At 45.5% G+C, this 19,987-nt stretch overlaps 1 protein-coding gene across 1 annotated transcript in view; it reads right to left on the bottom strand.

The window, feature by feature from the left end:
- Positions 1-915: 915 nt before the first annotated feature.
- Positions 916-19,987, bottom strand: part of TDRD7 (tudor domain containing 7) — a 57,142-nt gene continuing 38,070 nt past the window's right edge. The window contains exons 10-17 of the mRNA XM_080940315.1: positions 19,274-19,476; positions 16,386-16,520; positions 14,863-14,949; positions 12,431-12,565; positions 9,802-9,912; positions 8,592-9,079; positions 5,458-5,618; positions 916-1,380 (exon numbers count right to left, since the gene is read on the bottom strand). Coding sequence (XP_080796441.1) covers positions 1,160-1,380; positions 5,458-5,618; positions 8,592-9,079; positions 9,802-9,912; positions 12,431-12,565; positions 14,863-14,949; positions 16,386-16,520; positions 19,274-19,476 — 1,541 coding nt within the window. The 3' untranslated portion in view covers positions 916-1,159. The remainder of the gene's footprint in view (positions 1,381-5,457; positions 5,619-8,591; positions 9,080-9,801; positions 9,913-12,430; positions 12,566-14,862; positions 14,950-16,385; positions 16,521-19,273; positions 19,477-19,987) is intronic.

Genomic DNA, 19,987 nt, shown 5'->3' on the forward strand with positions numbered 1-19,987 from the left:
CAGGAAAACAAACAAACAAAGGAACAAGTCTGATTCAGAGGGGCTCGATTCTGTGAAATGTCAGTAGTTCTGGATGGAGAAAAGTGTGTTTAGGCTCCAGATAAAGGTCCACGTGGATGGACACTGGTGGAGAAGACAGGGCTGGGGAGAGGGCTGCTGCGATGGATAGGCAGAGAAGGCACTTGTTGGCAAACTGATGTTTAGTTCTTGAACACGATGAAAGAATCATAACCAACCAGCTTCCAAAGCTTCCCTGACTTCTGTCAATCCATCTGACATGAAATAAGAGACACACATACATGCTAAATAAACGATTTTTTTTTTTTTAAATTGGGGGTAAGGAGCACAGTGTTGTGAGTGGCTCCTCCTTTAGCAACACTGGTGTGCCAGACACTAAGAGTAAATCTTCTGCTTTGGATCATTTGCTACATCGCTACCCCAGAGTGGATCAAAGTTAAGTAATTACATTCTTGATTTACTGGAGATGACCTCAACAATGCAATGCAGACATCAGTGGAAATTAAAGCTTTCACCTTAGGATCAGAATGCCTAGAGGCTATACAGTTAGCACATCGACTTGGCCCAATTATGGTCATCTGAGAGGGGCCTCAAGTTAAAAAATGTGTGCATCAGACTGGCCCATAGTCCTGATTAAGGACTGACGCGAAAGGGCCCAGCCCACTGTGGACAGGAACACCCCTGGGTGTGTGGTCCTGGGTGGTATGAGAAAGCAGACTAGGCAAGCCCGGGGGAACAAGCCAGGAAGCAGCACCCTCCATGGCCTCTGCCTCTGTTCCTGCCTCCGGGTTCCTGCTTGAGTTCCTGCCTTGGTTTCCTGTGGAGATGGTTTTCCTCTGCAGTTTCATTTTGGCCATGGTGTTTAAAACAACAGAAAGCAAAACTAAGACACCAGGGTTTACATTGCTAAACATTTTATTCTAATATTATATTAATAATTCAAGTGCAATTTTTCTTTGAAAAGTCAACTGCGTTAAACAAAACTTGTTAAATATCTTTCATCAAACAAAGCATATTCTTTTCAATCCTCCACAACAGTCGGAGCCATGTAGTAAAATAAGATGTTTTAAGACCCTACCACACATTTTGTGTTATTGCTTAGAGAACAATCTGCATTAGCCGACAAGGTCTCAAGCAGTGGTTAATTAACTTTTGAAAGCTCTACCAGGTACTGTGACATAAAGTCATGAATCCAGGTGTCAGTGTCTGGCAGCGATGTGTCTACTAGGTAGACCACTACTTTCCGGTCCCAGGGGTTAGTGTGCTCAATAACTGTCTGCACCAACGCCACCAGCGGTTTCTTCTCCACGTGATTTCGAAACACCATCGAAGCCTCTTCCGACCACTGGCTGCACTTCACTCCTAGGAGACAGACAGGGAGTGAGGTGGGCAGTGAGTGGCCACCCTTGCCTTCTATGAGCCACTGGGAGGGAGAACTGTTTAGTCACCTACAGAGTACCTCAGGTATTCCAGGTTAGACCTGCCTATGCCAGAAAACAGCTGCTCAGCACTCCTTTTCTCACAGCCCTTCCATCATGAACAATAAAGGTACGACTTTACCTGTAGACATGGTTCCTTTGAGAAGACCGGCCATGCTGTTTATGAGGGGAGTGATGACCACTCCTATTCCTATACTTAAACCGTGAATTGTTAGAACTGAGACAGCCAAAAGGAAAAACACCAGAACCAATACTAAATTAACAGAAAGACTGGCTATATGATCTATGTGAACTGTCATTTCTTACAACAAAGAGAGTCACAGAAAGAGCAGTGTTTCATCTAAGCCATAGATCTGAGGAATGCTCAGGTCTTACACAGGCTCCCTCTTACCTACAGCCATCCTGCTCCTCTTGAGAGGGGTTCCTGGGAGGAAGTAAAGTTCACAGTCTGGGGGCACAGGCTCACCCAAGACTCATGGTGGTACCTGATTATGGGACTATAGACACCCCAGTCCAACCCTCCTCCCCCCACTCCACCACTGAGGGCCTGTACAAAACTGCTTTTTACCAGTGCATCATGTTCACTTCCACCAAAACAAGTGATTCTAAAGGCCACGCCCACAGTCTGAAGAGACTGAACAACCATCAGAATCACTCAGATATGGCAGGAATGCTGGAGTGACCAGGAAGGAATTTAAAGTAACCATGAGTGACAATTGAGGGTTTCAGTGGAGAGGACAGGCTACACAGAAGAACAGAGGGGTGGTGGGGGCTCCTGCCCAGTGGGAAAGTGTTTGCTTAGCATGTGTGGGGCCCAGGGTCTGTGCTTGGCACCAAAAAGAAAAATGCATGATTTAAAAATATATGAAAATGTTTAGAAAAGTGGAAAGAAAAAATTTAAAATGCCAGAAACAAAAACAACAAAAGAGAAAACTCTGCTAAGCTCACTGGTGGGTAGACAGGGCCAAGGGAAGACTGATCTCAGGAATGTGACAAGAGAAGCTCCTGAAACTGAAGAGAAGGCGGAAAGGAGAGTCAGAACTGGACGACCAGGAAGTGTGGGGGTCAGTGTAGTGGGAACCCGCAGAACGGAGGCAATAGGACACCAAACACAGCATGGAAAACGGTGTCTGCACAGCACTCCGACTTCAGTCACGCTAAAATCAGTGAACGGTGTGAAAGAAGCCAAGAAGGGAAAGCAGCTCAGGTACAGCAGGACAGACTCACAGACTTACAGCCGCGCCAGAGCACACAGGAGCGAGGAAAGTGAAGTGCTCCGAGAAATAGCAGCTCACACTCTACCCGTGTCCAAGAATCCCTCAGGCAGGGGCCCAGGGCCTCCCAGGCGCATGGTGCAGGTTCAGTCTGGAGAGGTGGGATGTAGAGGGACAGGAGAAAGGAAAAATAAAAGAGGAGAAGGAGAAACAGGTTCTAGGACAAATAAAAAAAAAATGGTGGAGTCTGCTGAGTAGGCTTGCCTCGGAAGGGATGAGAATAGACCTTCAGGGGAAAAAGAGAAACCTTGGGTCTAAGTAAAGGAAGAGAACTCACCAGAGAGTGAGTAACAGAGGCAAAAATCATACCGTTTGCTTTTGAGGCTCAATTATGTCTCACTATGTAGCCCAAGTTGGCTTCAGACTCACAATCCTCTTGCCTCAATCTCCCTAGTGTTAGAGTTACAGGCTTGTGCCTGGCTATCTGTGTGTTGATATCTAGCAGTTGATAACAGTGCATTCAAATTACTAGCACCAAAGTAGTTGTTATGCAAACTAGTATACCTGGTGGCTGCAGTAAGAGTCATTCTGGAGGGGGAAGGAGGAAGTAACTATTTCCCCCCAAGGATTAACTTGTTTTATAAAGTTGATGAGGTACCGTCAGTAACTTTGATGGACAAATTATCCTCAAAGGCTTGGACGCCTCTCAGTTGGTAAAGCACCTACCGCACATGCATGAGTTTGCACCCCCAGCACTGAAGTGGAAGCCAGATGTAGTGCTGAGCTCTTACAGCTCCACACTGAGGAGACACATGCAGGTTGACAAAGCCCTGGAGCTGGCCGGCCAGCCCGCCTAGCACAACACTCAGATCCAGGTGGGCTGTGGTTGAGGAAGACACCTGACATTGTGCTCTGATCCAATCCAGTGACACCCCGACTCCAGAAACTACACTTAGACCAAAACAGGAGAATGCCTGACATTGACCTCTGTTTTCAACACGAATAGGAACAGGTATGGACACTAGCAGCTGCTCTGCCTGCACACACACACACACACACACACACACACACACACACACACACACACACACACACACGGTAGGGTTATAGCTCCAACAGGGCACACTGAACTCAACACTGTAATCTATGGATGTTACATCTATAGGCTATTTCATCCAGTGACAGCAGATTATAGTTTTCTCAGGTTTTCATGGCCTCCCATCCTGGGATATAAAGCACACCCGAACACACTCAAACCAGCAGAAACCACACTGTCTGCTCAACCTGCAATGGACTTACACTGGAGAGTCACCCCGAGGCATCAAGAAGGAATAATCAATGCTAACTAACATACAGGCCAATAAGAAACCCCAAAGGGATTTAAAAATATTCTGAGCCAATGAAAATGAAAACACAGCAAGCACATCAGAAAGTGTGGTGCAAGGAAAGAGAGTGCTCAGGGGGAAATCGACAGCAGCGTGGACCAGAACACAAGAAAACCTCCGTGTGTGTGTGTGTGTGTGTGTGTGTGTGTGTGTGTGTGTGTGTGTGTATGTGTGTGTGTGTATGTGTGTGTGTATGTGTGTGTATGTGTGTGTGTGCGTGTGTGTGAAACAGAAGTGACAGTAGGCACCCATCCCCGAGGACCCTCTACACTTGGCATTCAAAGTGAAAATGAAGAAAACGCAAGCATTAAATCTGAAGAGACTACCCAATCGCAGGCTGACTAGTGACCATGCCACACACAAAGTGCCGTGTAAGTGCTGTGTTTGCTTTACATATAACCGTCGTGGGAAGCTGCTTTGCATCCTAGCAGAAAGGCACGGAAAGAAGGGCAAGGGTCTCAGAATGAGACACTGCCTGCCTCCCACTAGAGGTTGGGCAGCCAGCAGAGAATTCACATCTGCCTTGTCTACACTGCTCCCCTGACTGCTCCCTGTCTGGGGTGCAAAGGCCAAGCCTGAGGCAGCAGCAAAGGAGTCAAGTGGCTCCTTGTGGCAGGGCCGCACTATTCCCGCACGCACGCAGGGCACAGGGACTGAGGAAGACAGGCGCTCTGAGGCCTCCACGCCTTCTGCTCAAACCGAGGGCCCAGCGGCCACTCACAGGGGAGCCACATCTGAGGTGTCTCTCAAAAGAGCAAAGGAAGATCTCATGAGCCAACACTGCAAAGCAGTGTCGTGTAGAGTCATTAAATAAGCATGTCACATGTCAGTGCGTGTGAAGTCACACATTTATAAGCTGTGTTGTGATGCAAACAGGAAACTTACTTGCCTTCATGTTTTGTGTAGCAGTTACTAAGTTTAGAATTAAAAATAATTTATGCTCACTGGTTATTTTTTAGGCTGAAAGTTTCCATTGCCGTTTGCTTGTTTGTGTTACTGTCCAACAGCAGGGAAACACTGAGTGTATGAACAGTTCACACCGTCACAACCATCGGCAGGCTGAGGGGTGTAGTCCAGCTACGCTGAGCATCCACGCAAATGAGAGGCACGGCTCAGTCTGCGGTTCCTGGGAAAAGATGACAACTAGCTCACAGGACAATATAGCCCCAGACAGGGAAGGCGTGAATGAGGAAAACCAAGACGCAGCATCTATCCATCTCAGGATGGAAGCTTCGGAAATGTATCAGCATGCAACCCGAGTGAAAAGCAAAGTCTTCCGGACAGGTGTGTTAGCACTGAAAAGCCGAAGCAACACGCAGCAGGCTGACTAGTGATCCTGCACTCGCTAAAAACCTAGTGCCGAGTAAACCCCACTGCGCGGAGCCCCACTGCACACATTACCTGCAAGTTGAGCAGTGACCGCCTGGAACGGCAGCTTTCGGAACACGTCCACTAGGGGCTGCACCTTCCTTATGTTGACCAGCTCGTGCTTGCCGTAGTCCAGCTCGTACACAGACACCAGCCCGTTGGTCAGGATTCCTTTTAGAAGCACCCTGTACCACCTAGAAACACATTGGATTAAACAGAGAAAAAAAAAAAACAGGCAAAGTCAACACCCACTCCAAAGGGAAAGGAGCATCACATGATACGCAGTCGTGGGAGTTTGGAAGCAACCTTAACATGGCTGCTTTCTTCAGGGGTCACACCGCCTGCTGCGCCCCTGGATCCTCTGCACTCTGCTCACTCTGGAGTTTCCAGGCCTCATGGCTCTTGTACTGCCACCCTCTTTAGGCTGAAACAGCAGCCATGGGGGTGGTCAGGACAAGGCAAGGGATCCCTCTCCCTGTGGTCTGTGTCTGCAAAATGGAAAGAGAGACGCAGGAAGGAGGGGAAGCCAGGGAGCTGCTTAAGAGCAGAGAAAAGCTGAGAGGACATTTTAGCTTAAGGCTGAAAGGACATGATGATTGAAGCAGATCCAGGGAGGCCAGAATAAGGACTCATGAGGGCACAGAGGACTTGGTGGCTGTTTGGGGAGAGATGGAAAGTTATGAACAAACAATATTTTAGGGTATCCTCCCTTGGAGCCCCTCCCATTCTCAGTTCTCTCTTCTCCTGAACAAATGCGCCCCCCCCCCCCAGTTTAAAATGAACTGGACCTCAGACGGCAGGACGGGGCATTCCCTACAGTGGGTTTATCAGCCAGAAACCTGCAGCAAGCCCAGGGTGAAATAGCCAATAGCTTACAATGAGGCTAGTTTTAATCTCTGTGTGTGACCGAGGGCTTCTAAGGGGTACAGAAACCTTGGGGGCAGGCTTATGATGAGTGCAGGTGGCTCACAGAAAAGATTCATAATACCTGGGGGTTGGAAGCCATGCACACCTGAGTGGGAATCGCCCCTGGCCCATAGTCCTGTGGTGTCACTCTGGCCTGAGCCTCACGTCTCATGCATAATGTTTTACTTTTTGGTTCCAAGTGTCTAGCTCGAGACTTGTCATTACAATAGGTACTTAACAAGTGCCAGCCATCATCTGCAGATAAACTAAGTGCAAACTCCAGCCCAGACTGGAGAGGATTTATGTGAGAGACGAAAGGGAGCACAATAAATACATTTGGTGTCTACCCACAGCACCCTCAGTGAGCGACAGGGGACAAGTGATGGTGGCCAGTGTTTCCAGTCCACTGGGTACTGTGTGACAGTAAGAGTTCTGCAGAAGACAGGTGTACTTCTCGGATGAATTTCTGACCAGGTAAGGATTACAGAGGCTCAGAGTGGATGAGATAAGATTCCAGAGCAATCATGACCCAGAGTGTTAAAAAACCACAGACGCTGGGCCTTTCCTCAATGCTTAGACTCAGGGGCTGGGCAAGAAAGGAGAATGGGGCTTTTAATACGTTTCCAAGTGCTTCTCATTAAGAGATTTTGAAGAGCATCAATTTAAAAATGTGTCCAGTTCCTATGTGTTAGCTTGCCATAGCTGGGCATAAAGTTCAACAGTGGAGACTCTTAAGGAAGCTCTTTAAACACTCAACGCTGGTTAACTCATGAAACTTTAAAAAGTTCATCAATATATTCTTATCAATCCATGAACAACTGTGTGATTAAAGCTGAAACATGAGGGTTCAGAGCTTCCCTGTGGTGTGCTGGATCAGGACCAGTCATCACTCTCCCGCCCTCTGATGACGGTCTGCATGAGAATAAGTTACCCGCTGAAGACTTACTAAGACAGACTTAGACAAACCGGACCAACCCCACTTATGCTTCATTGTAATTAATAAAATGACAATACATTTTACAGATGAAAAGCTTATGACACAGGCTTATGATTTTCAAAGTGAATACTATTATTCCTTTTCACGTTTTAAAAGTTAAAAATTATTTTTTCTCTCATTAAAATGACACTTTATATGCATATGTTGACTTTTTTAAAAAGTTCTTTTTTTTAAATTTTATATATGCGAGTTCACTGTAGCTGTCCTCAGACACACTAGAAGAGAACATCATATCCCATTACAGATGCAATCATGTGGTAGCTGGGAATTGAACTCGGAACCTCTGGAAGGGCAGTGCTCTTACCGCTGAGCCTTCTCTCCAGCCTATATGTTGACTAGTTTAAGAAAGAAAAAAGTATTTTGTGTAAAAGAAAATTATCAGTGTGACCTTTTTTAAACTGTGTGTGTGTGTGGGGGGGGAAGACGTGATGAACAGGGTGGACGATTTTTGTGTTCAACATTAAGAAGCTTGTCTTCCCAAGGATGGCTCTCCATCTCCTAAGACTCACGGGCATGCGTGAGAAGAGCAGAGTTGCCTTCCCTTGGGGCAGGGGAAGGAGGTGTGGATCCAAACAGGCTGCAGGAGAGCGCAGGTGCAGAGACACAAACGATGCATGACATTTCCAAAACTGCGCTTGGCTGGCAGGCAGCAGGCCACAGTGTGGGCTGGGAATCTGTGCCTCTTTCAGCCAGTAATTCCCTCCCAGCACTCTTATTGGATAACCATAGGTAGACACATGGTTTATCATAGTAACGGCTATTGTTATTTACAATGTCTGAAAGACTTGGGAGAATCTACCTAACTAAAGAAAATGATAATTATGCTTTCCCCACGAGACAGATAATTACTCAGCCATAAACTGCTTCTGAGGAACTTTTAGCACAGACTATTAGAGTTTTGGAAAAGCAAGTACAACTTTGTAACAGCCTATCAATGATACAAATACATAGACCAAACTGGAAAGATTACAGAAGGGGATAAAAAAATGTTATGTCTGGGAAGCTAGTTTTAGTTACTTATGCTTTTTTTCTCCTCTAGGTTTTCCACAATAAACATTTAATTTAAAACAAAAACTTCATTTTATATATGAAAAACTAATTTTTAACATAAAAAACGGTTAGTACATTTTTACCTGTTATTACTTTAAACATCAGAAAATTTGCACAATTTGCCAAATCCATTTTTCACTCAAAATTCTCATTTGCTCGGGCCACATCTCCCTGGAGACCGGGCCCCTTAGAACGAGCTCTGCCCAGGACCTACTTGTTCTCCACTTTGGCTGCGTACACTTGGTCTCTCTCCACCGCTAGGTGGCGCTCCTCAGACACGCTGTAGTACAGGATCATCTCTTCCATCAGCACTTCCAGCTTATGTATCTCCTGCCAAGGCTGGATGACAAAATGGCCTGGGTGACAGGCCACGGGCACATACACATCCATGTGTTCCCCTGACTTTGACAGGTGGACAGGAGGGGGCAGTTCCTCCAAGGAGAAAGAGCTGGTGTGGTCCAGAACAGACTTTCTGATGACCTCTGGGTAGCTCTTTCTGAGACTCTCTGCGGGGCTGCCTGGAGCAGGGGTGCCGCGGGAGCTGGCTGCAGGGGACGCAGCGCTCAGAAACACATCCTTCTGGTGCTTCCACAGGTCTGCATTTGTGATCTGCCGGTTGATGCTGCGGTGGGGATCCGGGAAGTTCTTGGGGGTGAATAAGTACACATAGGCAACACCCCTGGCCTCGTCCAATTTTGTAACCTTGGGAATGGAAAGGAACATTTACAAATTCCACATTGATGCTGGATTCTGAGAAGCAGAATTCATATTAACCTCAAATATCAAAGCAGAGTACTTTGCAAAATCACTATTCATGGTAAGATAGATTATCTCACCTAAGCCTAACAGGCCCTGTGCCAAAACAGCAGCAAATCCTATGGAAACAAAAACTGAAAACAAAATCCTGTAATGTGTAAGAAGTGGCTCCTGCAGATCAAACCTTTGGGAAGGTACTGCTTGAGGGATTTCACCCGTGTTTATATGTAACAACACTGTGTGCATGGGTTTCTGAGCTAAAAGGAGTGTCTAATGTTCTTTACAAATGAGCAACAAGATAAGAAGCCTCAGAATAAATGGGCAAACACCAGGTTAGCAGTGGATGACTTGTTTATAATCCACTCCAATCTAGAAAACCTTACTGTCTTAAAACACGTATCCAGAGATACGCTCACTGATTGCAGTCAGTTTAATTATGCCTTAGCATACCTGAAGCACTAAGTTCCTCTGCACTTTATCATAACAGGAGAAGGGGGTTGTGAGTAATACAGGAGATGGGGGGCAACTCTTTATATAGAAACGAACCATAAAATACCTACAGCACATGTATAATTCATCTCTCGGAAGTAAGGATGTGTCAGTTTATGACAGTGTGAGCCCTGAGCTCTGGCTCTTTGCAGACATCCAGGAGCAGTAAGATTACTAACCTTGATACTACAGTCTGAGCAGTTCAAAACAGAGTCTCTTAGCCAAAGAACAGCATCTGGTGTCCACATGCCAATGGACTGTGGAAGATCAGCCAAACAGCACTTTATAGCCTGGAAAAACAAGCAAACAAAACATAACATGGTATGCAGCAAACACACTGTCTTAAAACAGGCCCAACATCTGTTTCCCTAAAGCCGGACACTGCAACAGAGAACAGCAGTCACAGCCTGAGGTGTCACCTGCTTATGCCACTACGTCACCCCACAATCCTGGCCCAACATATGCTGTGCAGCATTTTATAGATGATGAAACGCGTTGAGAGAGCAGCCTGTGGCAGGTCACAGAACTGAACACATGGGACACCTGGAACAAGCCTCACCCACGACACCAAAGGGTGCTGAGCACTAGTGCTCACTTACTTCCTGAAGGAGGCAGAGATGAGAACTAGAGAGGACAAAACCTTAAACCCTTGGGCACTCAAATATCTCTGTCTCTGTCTGTCTGTCTGTCTGTCTGTCTGTCTGTCTGTCTCTCTCTCTCTCTCTCTCTCTCTCTCTCTCTCTCTCTCTCTCTCACACACACACACACACACACACCAAGCTGCTGCAGAATGCCACAAGAGGGAGAGTGACTTCTGGGATTCCTTCAGCCATGTGTGACTGTTGAACTAAGGGAGGAAATCTGTGACCAGTGTGAAAGCTCCCCTACATCCTTCTCTGTGCTCTAAGCACCCCATCATGCCCACTCTCCCTCTGAGCTCTGAGTCTCTTTCTCCCTGGAAAAGCTGCAGGTGATGACCAGGCCACTCAGAATAGAGAGAACACTTTTCAGAGGGTAGATAGCGGGCACACATCCCCAGGGGTTGGTACACAGCTAAGTACAGGCTCTGATAGGAAGGGCCATAGACTTTAGCTATATCACGAAAAAAGAGCATTTAACATAATCAGGTTTTCTAGAATGCTACAGTAAGCTCTTTAGTGAGAGAAAAATATTGTTGTTTTAAAACCCAGCAGCCTATTCTCATGTTTCAAATATCTTAAAATCAAGAGCTGAAACATACAGCCTTTCTGGGTTTGCTCGCTACTCAGACCTCGGGGGAGATGTGAGCCAGAGGCTGGCAGGCTGGCTGTTAGGGCTGCAGTAAATAGTGATCACACTTACGAAATAAGGAGTCTAACCAAGGTTAACAGTCCATAAAAGGTGTCTAATGTCTGTTATAAACAACACTGCAGCATAAAGAAGGGACTACTAGGTGACTTCCAGAGACTGTAGTGGGCATGAAGCCCTTTCTGTAGCCAGGGAACCTTGTTCGTAGGATACAGGCCCTAAGTGGCCACGGCCATGAGGAGCTGTGGAGGCAGAGCAGTGTCAGAGAACTGTAGCACGTAAAGGACCACAGGCTAAGAGACAGTATGAAAACAGGCTTACACGGGAGCTAAACTCTCTATAATTTAGAATTATGTTACTGTGTCAGAAAAAGCAGTGGAGGGAATGCTAAAAGCCACATTAGTCATAGCAAGCCATGCTTCATGTTAGTCCTGTTGCTGACAGGAGTCTTCTGGAAAAGTCAAGGGACATTATGGAATCCATTTTTGTATGCTGTTTTTTTGAGATCAGGTCTTATGGAATCAGGCTAACCTTAAACTCACTACATAGCGAAGGATGACCATGAACCCTTGAAGAATTTTGCCTTTAACTCCTAGTACTGGGATTATAAAAGTGTGCCACTATGTCTGGTACAAATGACTATTAAATAGAACATAATAATTAATGATAATCAAATATGATATATAAGATTTTAATAGAATATAATAATTGATATATTGTTTACATAGTATATATTTCCATATTTAATAGAATATACCAATTAAATTATATGCATGTATATATACATATAGGTATATCTTACATATATATGTATATGTAAAAATCCTCTATTTCCTTTAAAGATAGTAAGTGCTACTTTTTAAAAGTTTTATTTATTTATTTATTTATTTATTTATTTATTTATTTATTTATTTATTGTATATGAGTACACTGTCACTGTCTTCAGACACACCAGAAAAGGGCATCAGATTCCATTACAGATGGTTGTGAGCCACCATGTGGTTGCTGGGAATTGAACTCAGGACCTCTGGAAGAGCAGCCAGTGCTCTAACCGCTGAGCCATCTCTCCAGCCCAGCAAGTGCTTCTTAACAACAATACCAAAAGGTTTATAGTGATTCACACTGTCATCTGAATGCTTCTTAAGAGGACAGGCTACGGTTAATGACATCACTCCCATTTCTTACATGGGAGAAAATCTTACAGAAAAATGAGAACATACACACCAAAAGAATGGTGAGCCAAATAAAGCCACAGGTCCAGGAAATGATGACATATGGAATGTCCTGGAAGAGTGTGGAGCTGGCTAGTTAGTGTCAGTACTGCCATTACTATAATGGAGTTCCCACTTCTTGTCTAAGTCAGCCGAATCCACTTCTGAAAGCCACTGAGCAGTGACACCTGGGCACTCTCTGGGCACTCTCCGGTCCCTTTACACTGAGACACTGCCCATGGTCAGCTGGCACCGACGCTCAGCAGGCCTGAAGCTCTTCCGCGGATCTCCAGGCCTGGGCAGGTCATACCTGAGGGGGTATGGCAAGCATTTCCTGCAGGAACCGAGGTGGGATTTCTCTGAGTTCTGACACTTTGACGGATGTTGAATTGCCAGAGTCCAGGAACTGAACGTCGAGTGCACGGCTGCTGTGAACGTTCGTGATCTGCAACGACATGGGTACTGGCTTACTGCCACGGTGGGAGACAGACACACTGCCTCCAGCACAGCCAAGCTCCCGGGTTTCCTTGTTTAAAGGGATCCATCAAATACTCTTGGACTAACACAGCCCTTTTTCTAAGCCACCTGACGGTGAGGAAAAGTACTGCACAGCAAGCCTCCCACCGTAAGGACAGCAGCATCTACTAGTTCTTTAATTCTCCAAATACTGCTAGCTAGACAATGTGCTTTTAAAATATTAAAATGTGGAGGAAACTTCTTATATCCTAGTAAAAAATAAAGAACACCAATAATTCAAGATATAATTTTTTGAAATCATAACACACTTTACATTTTTACTATAAAACCCAGTCACTTTTATCATTTCTGCCATATGAAAAAATCTGAAGCTCAAAAAGTTAGAGGGATAAAATGAAGTCTGAAGTAATGTTCAGTAATGCGTAAACTACATGAGCAATTCCTGTATACTGTAAAGAATAAAGATATCACTTAAACAATCTAATAGCAATAAAATAATACCATATATTAATTCTAAATATTTGCACATGTGCTAATAAGCACTTTTGTCCAAAACACCTAGCAGAAATTTAAATATGAATCTAAACTGATTGAGAATTTACAGAATGGCCTTACACCTTAGAGTCATAGAAAGGAAGGCCAGCTAGCAGTGTTTCCGGAGCGTTAGGAGAGACCTGTCAGGTACCCAGAGAAGGACACAGTGGGGCAAACTGAGAAACGACTAATGCCGTCAGTTACTGTATCAATGCTGACTTCCTGGTTTGGTAATTAGAGACACAAACGCTAACAGGGTAAGTGGAGGCTCTTCACATTACTTTTGTAACTTTTCAGAGTCTTGAGTTACATTTCAAATTAAAAGCAGTTTTGTACATTTAAATATTATTGACTAAACAACAGAGTGTTAAGAGTTCAGGTGACACACTCTAGACCTTAGCCCTCTGAGAACTGTCCTACTGAAAACAGTGACCACGGCAGAACTGCGGCTTTCAGTTAGGGACAGCTGAGTCTTACCATAATTAACATGCTAAAGCATTTTAGACAGCAATCAAAGGAGGTTTGTCTTCTGGGCGTGGTTTCCTTGTGGTTCTTAGGAACGCTGGACACAGCAAGGGTCCCAGTGGCAGCACCAACTGTCAACACTCATGGGAGGAGTGCAGTGCTGGGCTGCCACGTTCCACAGCAGTGAAAACACACTACCAGAGCAGCAGACCTGATGCTCACACAAGGACTGGAAGCCACGCTGGCCTTGACATCTTCTGTCAAAGTGCACTGACACTTAGTTACGTAAAAATGTAGAGAAATTGTTTATTTAATCACTCACGTGTGTGTATACGACATATGCATAAGAGCACACAAACACGTGCTCGGTGTTTTAATATTTAACTTGACTGTTGAGTCCTCTTCAGCGTCCTGGGCTATTAGGACAAATGAATCCTCCCCAGTTAGCCTCAAGGGGGGGTCTGCTACTTCCCCAAACTCACCTAGCAAATGAAGCTTTATGTGCACACACACACATATACTCACCTAGCAAATGAAGCTTTATGTGCACACACACACATATACTCACCTAGCAAATGAAGCTTTATGTGCACACACACACATATACTCACCTAGCAAATGAAGCTTTATGTGCACACACACACACATACTCACCTAGCAAATGAAGCTTTATGTGCACACACACGCATATACTCACCTAGCAAATGAAGCTTTATGTGCACACACACACATGTAGAGACAAGATGTCAATGAGAACAGTCTTCAATCACTGTCTACCTTACTTTTCAAACAGGATCTTTCAATGACTCCAAAGCTCACTCATTGAAGCTTATCAGCTCAGCAAGGCTGCCCCCAGTATTCCTCCCTCCCAGAGCTCAATTTACAGCATCTGCTGCTGTGCCTGTTTCTTTTCTGGGGACTCACATTTGGGTCCTAATGGCTGTGCAGCAAGCACTTTACTGAGGCATCTCCCTAGTCCTATTTTTTAACTATGCATATTCTAAATACAATTCATCTCTGTAATTCTAGAATAAAGATTCTATTATATACAATGCACAGCAAAGCTATATGTACAGTCAGAAATACACCACGAGCATGAAGAAATCCAGCTGTTAGTCTCCTCAGGGCAGAGGAAGGGAGATAAGAGCGGGAGCCTGGCTGACAGAAACTGGTGATGGGTTCAAGCAAGCTTATTGTTCTGAGAAAACTGTTCGTACATATGAAATTCTTAGCAACGATCTCCACAAGTCAAGAGGCTGGTTTTACCTCCACTCGTAGCCATTTTCCTTTGCAATGGAAGAGGCAGATCTTCCCACAGAAGGGTATCGAGATGAAGTACTCAGAGGTCATGTGCTATGAAACAGAAAATCAAGAAACAACTTTTACTCTCAGCAAACATTACAGCACTGGGAACAACACGGAGTCAGGGACTGTTTACCCTTCATCCCCAGGAACAGCTGCAGCAGACACGTAAGACCACTCACCATGGTGCTTCTGCTGTCGCTCACCCGGCACACACATGGCACACACATTGTAAAATGTCTACAATGTCAGCTAGGCCAGTGGGGTTCTGTGGGCTCTGGGTCTATCAGTTCCACAGGAAAAGGATGCTGGCTATGAGCAGACCAGAGAGCAGATGGATGAAGGCAGGAGGCTGAGTCGGCCATGAAGGTCCCTTCCCTCCACCTTTTAACATTTTCCTTCACCGTTTAACTTCAAACTAAGACGCGTTATCAACACAGACATAAGTGCCAGTGAGTCGCTAACAAATGACAGGGTTCTTCTCTGCCACTCTTCTGCCTGGGCTTGCTGTTCTGCTGACTGTCACTAGTGTCTATGCACAAGGACTCCCCTGGGGTGGCACAGCACAGGAAATGCTGAGTCCTCTTCAGCACCCTGGGTTATTAGGACAAATCCTTACCAAGTTAGACTCTCTGAGAGTCTCCTATACCCCAAACTCAACTAGCAAATGGTACTTTACATACATACATACATATCACACACACACACACACACACACACACACACACACACACACACACACACACAAACCCTCTATAACAAAAAGGCATAAAGCTATATATTTGGTGTCTCCACTCCAGACAATATAAGAGATTTCAACACATATTTTAGACTATACAGTCTACATATGAAACTAAGTAAGGAACATAAAAAAAAAAAAACAAAGAAATTGTCTCTACCTAAGGCAGAAGAGTAGCCAAATAGCCAAAATATAAAGCTGAACAAATAACTTGAAGTGCTAGACATTTCTTGCAGGTAAAAGGAAAGGGAATGGTTTCCGTCCTGGGTGAGAGGTCGGGGTTGAAGCAGCTCAAATCTGTTTACTTGGAAACCATAGCACATTCTGGATTATGATTATGTCATACTGAGGTTAGGAAACCAGATTAGTGACTTAAAACCTCTATGTCCTGGGTGAAGATGAAAGGAAGAGGAGGCAGAAGGAAAGCAGGAGAGACGGAGCTCACACAGGAGCTAGAGGGTGATGCCTGACAAGCTGGCTCCTGTGGACACGTGCTCAGTGCACATCTGTCACCTGCCCCAGTGACCAACTATTCCCTGCTGACTACTTCCCACATGCCAAGCACTGTTCTAGGCAATACTGAGGCTCTGTGATATTTCATTGGAACAAACTGCTACAGAGTGGGAGCTTTCCCCAAAGCTCTAAAATCTGGGTTTTCTACTCTCCATGTTGAGAAGTCAGCCTCTAACTGCCAAACAGTCGTTTTCCTTGCAGCCTGAGGCTGAGCTCAGGAGACAGGCCTCCATACCTTGCAGTGGAAGTAGTCCTCTGTCTTGTGCAGGAGGTCGTTGAGTTTCTTCAGACCCTTGCACGGCACCTGGCAGTAGAGTGTTCCGTCAGAGCAAATGTTGGTCACCTTGACATTTGTGTACATGGCATCCACCTGGAACAAGCAAGGACACATGGAGACTGTTACCCTACAGCCCGTCACACCTACACACCGGTGACGGTTAGCACTGTCCAGTCTCTCAGCATGTGTATTAGAGGAGGTTTCTACAGGACGAAACTGAACGAATATCTAGCCTCAATGTGGTGACATCATCCCATGGGCTGCAGTCCCACATAACGGACGACATGGGTTTTTAATTCAAGGCATCTTTATTTGCAGATTACCTGATAGAATGCATTTGTGCCCTATTAATCCTACAAGGAGAGCACTGCAGCTGATAAGGTGGAGCAGAGTAGCAGGTTACAAAGTACAAAGCACCTAGCTTTGACTGAAGACTGTACGGTCTGTGGTGTGACACAAGTCTGAGTGCAGGAGGGGCGGGCGCTGCTGCTGCTGCTGCTAAGGCTTTTAAGCATTTTATTGATTTTCAGTGGGTTTCATATCACACTCCAAGTCACACTCATCTCCCTGACCCTTCACATCCACCCTCTGCCCTTGAAACCCTCCCGAAAGAAAACAAACTGACAAAGCACAGGAACATCTCATTGTGGAGTCTGTAGTATGGCCCCCAGTATACCCCGTGGCCACACATCTTTACTTGCAAATGTTCATTGCAATGAGTCCATGGTCTGGTTCCAGGCCTCTGGCTCCTGCTACATCAATACTGGATGCTCACTGGGACTCCTCTGGGTTATTCTGCTGTTGCATTGTATCATGGAGATCCTGCAGCTTTGGATCTGCAGGACCGGGCCTTTCACATTCTTCAGTGGCTCACAGATGGGGTAGATTTAAGGGTGGACCAATTCAAAGTTCTGGATCTGGCCTTGATGGTTGCTGAGTTGGTCGGTTAACAGCTCTCCAATACCCTCGCTACCGGGGCAAACTTCCTAGCACTGCCACAGCTAGCTCACCCACTGCTGCAGCCGACAGGGGCAGAGGCAGCTGCAGCTCACCTGCACCCACACCTCCAGAGCCAGCTCTACTGCGCTGCCCAGTCAAGGTATGGGCTTCGCTCTCCTGAGTGCTGCAGCTGGTAAAGGGCCAGCTCTCCAGCTGTCACATCCTTGGGGCCTGGCTCACCCATCAGGGCCAGCTCTCCAGCTGTCACTACTGTGTTGCCTACTGAGTGCAGGGCTTGTTCTCCTGAGTGCTCCAGCCAGTGTGGGGCAGGAAGGTAACTGTCCCCCTCTGATGACCTCAGGGCGGTGAGAGGTGGAACATCACCCCTGCTCATGCCGTTCTCCGCAGGGGAAGGGCTGGGCCATCTCCTGAGCCCCTGGCACCGGGGCCCTTTCTACTGTGCTGCTCTGTGAGGTGCAGGGCCTCTCCTGCCTGCTGCAGGTGGTGAGGGGCAAGGGGGGACTGTATGAATATTAATGCTTTTCAAAAACTACAATTGGCATAAAAGACTTTAATCACAGCCATTTTTTGGGCCAAATTACAGTATTTTTTTTTAAATCATAGTTTCATTTGTTAACAGCCTCTTTTATCAAGTCTTTAAAATGGTAAGCCTGTTTTTTTAGCATCTATTCAATTGTTCCAGTTGAATATTTTATAATTTAATTTATTATGTCCTAAAGATTTAAAGAATGTTCAGACTAACATTTTTATGGCTGAAATTTTTCCTCACGTTTTTTAATCTTTATAAGAAAATTTCATATAACAATTAAGACATTTAACTCCCAAGAAATAACTACTATTTTGTCATTTCCCACTTTCTTGCTCTCCTTGCTTTTCCACAGTAAGGTGACGTCATTTCCCGGCTGCATCCCCTCCTTGTTTTTCCAGTCAGATAACATCAATTATTCGCCTAAAATCTATAACTTTCTTTTTATATGATTTTCTTCTCATCTCCCCTCACTCTCTTCTTTTTCCTTTTTTGTGCATGTAAGTACATGTGTTCCTGCATGTATGTATTCATATGGAGACCAGAGGTGGATGACAGGTATTTTCCACCTTCTAAGAAAGGGCTTTTGTTGAATGGAGGTCACTAACTTGCCTGCTGAGTCCTGCATCACCCTGTCTTTGATCCCAAAGAGCGGGGATCTGGACACAGGCCACTGGCGCCGAGGTTTTGTCTTGCTGTTTTGTAATATGTGGGTGGTAGGGTGGGGCTCAGATTCTCCTGCTTGTAAGACAGACACTTGTATGGTAAATACTTTAACTGAGGAGCCATGTGGAGGCATGTAGGCATGTAATCCTTGTGCTCACGGACGAGAACTAGGAAAAGCAGGAGTGTGAAACCCACTGGGCGTCTCCCACAGGAAGATGTAACCAGGCTCTGCCCAAGGCTGGAGCAGAGGTGGCCGATAGCGTGGTAACCTCTTTGCTATCTAAATGGCCACACTGGCTCCCTCACACCTTTATCCTGCGCCCATTTCTCTCAGTCAACCCACAGAGCTACGTCCACCAGACCCTTATGCGTATTTTGCTTTGAGTCTGCTCCTCAGTTATTCTATAGAACCATCTTATGGAAGATGCCACTTAGACTTTATCAGACTTTCCGTGTAATCTTGTCTTAAGCTTTGCTGTACACATGAGACTTTTTGCCAAATTGTGCTATGATTAAATATGCCTAAAAATAAACTACCTGGGATCAAAATCTTGAAGTTTGAACCAATACCAACTACTTAGTTGTGTTGAACTGAGTTTCTTTCTCGCCATCCCTGGATAGACAACATAGTGTTTACATAGCCACCCCCCACACTCACACTCACACTCACACTGAACAGCAACCACAGTGGTACCTGGAGATGAACTTCTAGAGATCTGTCACATATGGCCTTCAGGCAGGTGGCATTGATGTTGACGTCATCCTCTCCTGAAGTGTCATACAGCACCACCAGAGGGATATCTGACTTGTCCAGTATCTCCACAGCAAAGATCTTCCCGCATGTTAATGATTCCACCACCTTCACGAGGTTGGGATCATCGTTCAGAATCTCCAGCCCTGAAAACAGCCACTGCTTTCATTTCTACTTAGCACAGAAGCATCACGGCTGCACGACATCACTATTTTGACCCCTCACAGGATGATGAACCTACTTCAGAATTACAATGCTTTTCATGGAAGTTTTGTTTTAAAATCCTTTTTACCCTCAAGGGCTTGTTGAGCTTATCTCAGAGTCAGGCCCTTCAGAGACGTAGAGATTAGTCCTTGCTGATGGGGACACTAATCTACCTACCTACCTACCTACCTACCTACCTACCTACCTACCTATCACCTATCTATCTATCTACCTACCTACCTACCTACCTACCTACCTACCTACCTACCTATCACCTATCTATCTATCTACCTACCTACCTACCTACCTACCTATCTATCACCTATCTATCTATCTATCTAATCTATCTATCTACCTACCTACCTACCTACCTACCTACCTACCTACCTACCTACCTATCTATCACCTATCTATCTATCTACCTACCTACCTACCTACCTATCTATCTATCTA

The sequence above is a fragment of the Micromys minutus genome, assembly GCF_963924665.1.
Source record: "Micromys minutus genome assembly, chromosome: 28".
Taxonomy (NCBI): domain Eukaryota; kingdom Metazoa; phylum Chordata; class Mammalia; order Rodentia; family Muridae; genus Micromys; species Micromys minutus.